General features: G+C 44.1%; 1 protein-coding gene across 1 annotated transcript; it reads left to right on the top strand.

Moving 5' to 3' along the window:
* Positions 1-3228: 3228 nt before the first annotated feature.
* Positions 3229-6537, top strand: LOC149249723 (uncharacterized). Its single transcript, XM_089453452.1, has 2 exons — positions 3229-4269; positions 4570-6537. Exons 1-2 carry the CDS (start codon positions 3229-3231, stop codon positions 6535-6537), a joined length of 3009 nt encoding a protein of 1002 aa, XP_089309578.1.
* Positions 6538-7809: the final 1272 nt, after the last annotated feature.

Raw genomic sequence — 7809 nt, 5'->3', positions numbered from 1 at the left:
TGCACTTGTAGTGAAGAGAATTTAGCAACTAAGTTACAACAACTCAAGCCTTGCCTCGATGGCTAGGGTTTGGCAGCTAGGGTTACGGGCGGAACCTCGCACAGGGCACGGGTAGGGAGCAAGATGTCGTTGTCCGTGTGCAGCAGCAGGAGCAGGAATAGGTTTATCTGATTCGACTGGCAGCTGGAGGTTGTTCGAAAGTGTTTTCGCAGTAAGACGGGTGTTATCCCTCCATCAGCAATCGCAAAGGCTAATTTCGCTTTTCCCGTTTTACCAGAGTAAGGACAAGGTTTTGCTGGCATCTAGCACTGTTTCAGGCGGTTATCTCGGAACGGCTCCCGTAACCATGGTAAACCCCAACGAATTGGTCGACTTGGACCCGGAATTGGAAGACATTCTTTCTGTTTGGGGGAAGGAACCGACAGTACAAAATGTGGAGCGGTATTTCGGGGGGTTTGAATACTCCAAGTTAATCCCGGTTTCGCAAGGAAATAAGGTGTTGTCACAGCAAACCGGTAAGGACCATGACAGTTTTGCCATCCAGGCTCGCAGACAAGTAATCCAAAAGCAGCCAGCTAGTGGAGAAGCAGCGGGTAGAGTGTTCACAGCGGGTCATTCTCCCAGTTCTAAGGGCAAAGCAGGGTCGGGAAGATTTCTTCTTTCAGGAGGCATTGAGGATGTGGTAAATTTAGGGCTTGCTTCTGGGTCAGGCAGAAACAGGGGTTCTGAAAGGGTTTCTTCGCTATCTAGGGTCTCTCTGCCGAGAAACCCTTCTTTTACAAATGAAAACGATGCAGGAGGGCGCAACGGCCAGTTTGGCAGCCTCGAGGGAGAGCCGGAAGGCTTCAATGTACCGCCGGATGGGAGATTCAAAGCAGATATCCTGATACCTGATAACACTGGGCCTCATCAGTCTTTTCCGGAGGTAGAAAATCTATCGGTTCCGCCCTTGGAGGAACCAGAATGGACTGGTCCTTTTGAGGAAGCTAGGGTTTCAGCTGAGGGTTCTGGGAAAAAAGGGGGAAAAAGGAAAACCCAAAGGCCGATTGGATCCCAGGAGTTGGAGGGCAACCTGATCCTCGGCATGGAGGTCTCTATCGATGAAACCCTAGTAATGGCAGAGTGCACGCTGGTAGGCAGGGCAAGAGGTAAGAAGTTTTCGTCAGGCTTCTTGCAGACATGGGGAGAACAACGTTTTGTCCGTGACAGACCCCTGGGGTTTGAAGCCTTAGCACTAGCTAAGGGCTGGTTTATGCTCAAGTTCGAGGACAAGGAGGCAGCGGAGTGGGTGCTCGGCAGGAATTGGATTATCGACAATATTCCAGTCCTGTTGAAAAAGTGGAGTCCCTTGTTTGATGCTTTCAAAGAAAAAACCGATGTTTTCCCGGTTTGGGTAAGGGCCCCGGGTCTTCCGTCGTTCCTTTGGACCGAAGCAGTTTTCAAATCCATCGGTAACAGATTGGGAACTTTCTTGGAGGCAGATATGTCTTTCTTGCAGACCAAAGATAGAGCGATGGCACGCATTTTGGTGAGTCTTAATCCCAGCAACGGTCTTGCGCAAAAAATCAATCTCCAATACAAAGATTACGTTTTCGAACAGATATTGGATTATGAGCATCTGCCTTTCCGATGCCACCTATGCCATGAATATGGTCACCTTGCCAAGGATTGCACGCAGGCCAGAAGAAGAAGGCGATTCCGGAGGACCCCTTTTCCAAGCCAACCAGTTTTCAGGCAAGGACCCGTGCCTCAAGAGGAAAAAGGCATGACAGAGCAGAACGCTGAAGACATGGAGACGGAGGGGGGGCAGAACGCAGAAGTACCGGTGGATTCCCAGCCCCATGAAGCGGTCAAGGACCCAGAAGCACAACTGGAGGATTCTAAGGAGGAGATTGCAAAAGTTTCAAGTGATGATCAGCCCGATGCCTCAGTACCTGAGAAGGGTAAGTGTCCAGATCCTCCTCCTTCCTCTTTTCTTTTTCCAGGGCTTATATCTGATAACCATCAAAATTCTCCTTCGCTTCATTCTTCTCCTAATAATGGTTTAAACCAAATCACTGATCATATTGCGGGCTCCCCTGACATCGACACCCTTTCGGCTGCCATGCCTTCCCTAGATTTAAATAGTGATGATAAGTGGCCTCCTCTTGGTCATCCGGTCCCTCAGACTCCATGCCCCTATAATCTCAGATCAATGGTTGGGAAGTCCGGGCCGTCCGTTTCTGTAGGTGGTTTAGGGGTTATGGCCTCCCAAAGCTTACCAAAAAACAAGAGAGGTAGAATTTCGGACCTATCAAAGGCAAAGCTAAAAGCGAAGTTGGATGTAGCTGATGGGAAACAATACTCAATTCCTGGGGTACTTAGAGCGGTGCAGAACCCCGGCTCAGTAATCAAATGATCCTGTCTTCATGGAATTGCAGAGGTTTGGCCAGCAAACCTAAAAAACTGGTCCTTAGAGATTGGCTCCTTTCCTCTAAATCTGACATTATCTTCCTTCAAGAAACTCTGGGAAAAGGGTCGGAAGTGGAAAATATGTTAAACTCCCTCCTCCCAGGTTGGAAATTTACAGCAATCGACTCATCAGGCCATTCCGGGGGGTTGGCAATAGGCTACAAAGAAGGAAGAATTAAGGTCTTGAACCTATGGGGGTCGAAACAAGTAATGGGTATGGAGATCATTTCCCCAGATTTTTCCCTTCCCTTTTTGATTGTTAATATTTATGGCCCCTGCCAAGGTAGGGAGTCTTTCTGGAACGATTTGCTGAACAAATCTTTGATGAAATCGCCCCTATTGATTGTGGGAGGTGATTTAAATTTTTCAATAGGGCGCGCAGAAGCATGGGGTCCTTCAGCAAGGGAAGACCCCCTGTCGGATTTCTTCCTCAGTCTTCTCTTGGATAACAATCTCATAGACCCTTCCCCTTCTAAATTGAAACCTACTTGGAGGAATAGAAGGACTGGGGAGGATCGAATTGCAAAAAGATTGGACCGGTTCCTCCTCTCTGAAGGTTTAATCTCAAAGGCTCCTATTTTCAAGCAATGGGTGGAGGAAATTGGCAACTCTGATCATTTCCCTATTTTCCTTGATATCTCCTGCCCTCCCCCTAAGCCTCCTTCCCCCTTCAAATTTAACTCTTCCTGGCTTCAAGATCCCTCCTTTAAAAATCTTTTTGTGGAAACATGGATTCATCCGGACAGGGATGCAAGGGAGGACAAAAGTTTCTTATTCATGGAGAATCTCAAGAGACTGAAGAAGGCAACTATTTCCTGGGCAAAGGATAGGAAGTCCAAACAGAATGAAGAATTAAACAGAATCAGGGAGGAGTTGAAAATTCTGGAAAGCACTGAGGAGGACGGTTATATCTCGCAGGCCTCCAAGGATAAAATCCTTCAATTGGAGAAGCTTCAGAACAAAATTCTTTTGGATAAGGAGGAAGAATGGAGGCTCAAGAGCAGGGCTATATGGTTGAAAGCAGGTGACGAGAATACCAGCTTTTTTCATAACTTTGCAAAAGGGAGAAAATCTGTTAACACCATCTGGAGCCTAAAAGATGAAGAAGGCAGGGAGGTAAATACTTTCTCAGGCCTCTCCGGTCTTGGACAGAGACACTTCCAGAGTCTTTTCTCAGATTCGGGAGAAGCCACAATAGCTGAGGTTATTAGAACTGCTCAATGTTTTCCAAGATTTGTCGAAGAGGATGAAGCAGAGGATTTATCAGCCCCTGTTACCAAGGATGAAGTTGAAGCAGCTATGAAACTCATGGCTAAAGAAAAAAGCCCTGGACCGGACGGATGGACTATTGAACTCTTCCTCTTTTTCTTTGATCTAATAGGTTCTGAAATAACTGATGTAGTTGAAGAATCAAGACAGAAAGGAGAAGTTTACAGGCCCTTCAATTCAACTTTCATAGCTCTCATTCCTAAAAAGGATGATCCGGAGACCTTTGAAGACTTCAGGCCGATATCCTTATGCAACTGCATATACAAAATTATTGCAAAGGTGATAGCTATAAGAATTTTTCCCATTCTGTCAAGGAATATCTCAATGGAACAATTCGGGTTTTTGGATGGGAGACAAATCCATGAGGCCATAGGAGTAGCCCAGGAAGTCATTCACAGTGTCAGGCAGCAGAAAAAGAAAGGGGTGGTTTTCAAAATTGATCTATCTAAAGCCTATGACCGAATAAACTGGATTTATCTTCGGATGCTGCTAACTCACTTGGGCTTCAACTATTCTTTCATCAGTTGGATAATGGGCTGTATCTCCAACGTCAGCTTTGCGATCCTTATTAATGGAGCTGCCTCCCCTTTTTTCAAAAGCCAAAGAGGATTAAGGCAAGGATGCCCCTTATCTCCTCTTCTTTTTCTTCTAGTGGCAGAGGGCTTAAGCAGGTTGATTCATAAAGCCAGAAGAGAGGAGAAGGTAAAAGGTATTGAGGTAGCAATTAATCTTTTCATTACCCACCTCCTTTTTGTCGATGATGTTTTGCTTTTCACTAATGGATCTATCAATGAAATTAAGGAGATTAAAAGCATAATTGATCTGTTTCTGAAAGCTACTGGCATGCAGATTAATCACAGGAAATCTCAGGTCTCTATGGCAAATATTGAGAGAAGGGAAAGATCCTTGGTGCTAAATCTTTTCCCCTTCCATCATCAACAGCTGGAATCCCCTTTTAAATATCTGGGCTTTTGGTTAAAACCATCAGCATACAAGATAGAGGACTGGAACTGGCTCATTGCTAAGATTGAAGCTAGAATTTCTCACTGGAGTCACAAATGGCTGTCCAGAGCAGGCAGATTAACCCTAATTAAATCAGTACTTCTAGCCATCCCTGTCTACTGGGCAGCCTTAACTTGGGTTCCGAAAGGTGTGATGGAAAAAATCAGGAGGATCTGTAGCAAATTCTTATGGGCAGGGGCCAAAGAAAGTTCTGTTCTCCCCTGGGTAGCTTGGGACAAGCTGGCAAGACCCAAAGAATGGGGAGGATGGGGAATAAAAAGGCTCCCTGAGTTTAGCCTTTCTCTGGCAGCCAAATCAGGTTGGAGACTTATTTCGACGGAGAATCTTTGGACCAGAGTGGTCAGAAGAAAATACATAGACCCTGTCCCTCTGGAGGACTGGATCAGAAGCCAGGAAAAGAGGAAAAAGAATGTTTCAGTTGTATGGAAAGCAACGGTGGAAGCCTTCTCTGTGATTGAACAAGGGCTGGCTTGGAAGATAGGTGACGGAAGACATTGCAGGATTGGAAGGGATCCCTGGGTAGGCTGTAATGAAGCTTATGCCTTATCCCCAGGCTTACTCAGGCATCTTGATCACAAGGGCATTTATACATTAAACCAGGTGGAGAAAATTGGTCAATCCTCAATATGGGGCCAGGCTTGGAAGAGTGCAGAAGACCTGGGAATAAATATTAGGTGGAAGAATGAATGGTGTTCTTACATCCAAGAACTCCACCGTTCTAATGTCAGGCTCAAAAATGAATCAGATCTGTTGATATGGGCGCAGGGGGATACAGGAGAATATACCCCTAAGGAAGGATACAACTTCCTTATGCAAAAGAAAGGTTGGGGCAATCCAGATTGGTGGTCGAAACTTATATGGAAGCTTAAAGGACCTGCAAAAGCTAAGATTTTCCTCTGGTGCATGCTAAAGAGGAAAGTTCCAACCTGGGATACTTTGCGAGCCAGATATCTAGTTGGACCAGGGAGATGCCCTTTGTGCAAAACAGAAGAGGAATCTATTAATCACCTTTTTATCTCATGTGCTGAATCAAAAAAGATTTGGGGGGAGATATCTAGTCTGCTCAACATCAAGGCACAGTTGGGCGATGAACCTTTGGAAGCAGTTTGGAGTAGGTGGTGGAAAACCTTCCCGGAAGGGAATATGAGAATTCTTCCTCTTATTTACTTCTGGGGGGTGTGGATTGCGAGAAATAAGAGCCTGTTTCAAGATAAAGACATCCCCGTCGCAGTCACAGCGATAAACTGTGCAGCTATCTACTCTGCCATTCCTGTTCCCGATCCCAAACCTCCTCAAAATTTCTCAAAGCCTGTTAATATCCAGGAGGGTATTCCTTGGGCCTTTTTTGACGGGGCCTCCCAGAACAACAAGGCAGGGGCAGGACTGTGTATTCACCTTAATCAAGATCACTCCCTTAAAGCCTCTGTAGGCCTTGGATCAGGCTCAAATAACTTTGCTGAGATATCTGCATTACGCCTTCTTCTATGTTGGCTTCTTCATCGAAATATTTTCTCAATCCAAATTTTTGGTGATTCTTTGAACGTCATCAACTGGGTCAACGGAAATGCTGCATGTCAAAATCAAATATTGAAGATTATTTTTGAGGAAATACAGCGCTTAAAATCATCTTTTAACTTCTTCACCATATGCCATGTATACAGGGACAGGAACGAGGATGCCGACAGGTTTTCTAAGGCTGGTGTTCAACAAGCTTTGGGAAGCTGGACAATAACTGAATACAGGCAGGGGCAGACCATCGTTTCGACAGACCCTCCTTTCGAACAGTCTCAGTGATAGCGGCATCCTCTCTCTTTTCGCTTTTTGGTCATGGATATGTCCGTCATTTCAGTTTCCGTTCTCTGTTTCACATTTTATTTTGTTTTCAGTATTATATGTCAGAACTCAAGTATATTTTCCTTTTCTTACTGAACATATCAGCACGTCTGAAGAACTGTTAATAGTTTTGTAAGAGGTTGTTTTCTTTCTCTGAAGGAGACCTCAAAACTGCAAAAATGTATATATGTCTAGTGTTCAAAGACTCGTTTCAGGAGGAAGAACAAACAGTAATATATATGACCATAATAGAGGAATGTCAGATATCTGAACCTTCTACAAACAGTCAAAAAGGACTGTGATTTTTGTGTTTTTCTTCAGCAGAACAATCTTGCATCTGGACTGCAAGTGGCTCACAGTATGTAACTTTTTATTTTGCTTAATAAAAAGTTGGCTTTTTTTCTTCGGAAAAAAACTCAAGCCTTGCCTCATCAACACACATGTGTCTCTAATGACTACTGGTATATATTTATCTCCATCCATGGATGCTTTGATAATTGATCTATTATGCAAGCTCATTTCTACGTACAAGTATTTTTCTTTCCACTCTAGCTTTCATCTTAGTCTCTTTCCCTATGTGACTATCTCTATTGAGTAAGTTGCTCATTTTTGTACTCTAGTTGTTCAACCATGTCACCATCTCATGACATACTCAATTTAGTGGTTGCTTCTTGAACCTTTATGCATTTCTCCTAATTGTCAATCACTTACATCCTATTGCACTACCTTGTCTCCTCTTATTATAGCATTCATGTATGTTCGACATCATATTCCTAGCTTTCCCCCTCAATAGTTATCTCTTAACACCATACCTCGATAACACATGCACTATAAAAGAGGCTCTGCAAGCAAGGCAAAAGGAATCTCCCAAGATCACTGAAGGGCCCAATATGTTGCACATAGGTACTAGGACAATTTCCCTAAAAAAATTCAACATTTAGTCAATTGAGCTATTACTCAAGCTATGAATGAAAAACATGCCTGCAAAAATGGTGATATTCTTGCTCAAACTGTTGATTGGATTGCAAATCCCAGGCGCACTAGTGGTAAGAAAAATTAGTATATGTTTGTAGTATAACACTACTAGCACATTAAGACACTCTTGGGAAAGGATTTGGAGGACATGGAAGATAATAAAGCAATATTTAGAGGTGCTACATCCTATACAACCACCTTGTCTCCTCTCATTGTATCCTTCCCATCTATTTGACATCTTATTCCTAGTTTGGTCCC

The sequence above is a fragment of the Pinus tabuliformis genome, chromosome 7, assembly GCF_031772625.1.
Source record: "Pinus tabuliformis cultivar Carrire ecotype Pingquan chromosome 7, CPIR1, whole genome shotgun sequence".
In the NCBI taxonomy this organism is placed as follows: Eukaryota; Viridiplantae; Streptophyta; class Pinopsida; order Pinales; family Pinaceae; genus Pinus; species Pinus tabuliformis.
This window is presented reverse-complemented; position numbering and strand designations above follow the sequence as displayed.

Coding starts and splice junctions, on each gene's coding strand:
- LOC149249723 (XM_089453452.1), top strand. CDS start 3,229: ATGGAGAATCTCAAGAGACTGAAGAAGGCAACTATTTCCTGGGCAAAG. Junction 4,270..4,569: donor TAATGGGCTGTATCTCCAAC/GTCAGCTTTGCG, acceptor ACTGGCATGCAG/ATTAATCACAGGAAATCTCA.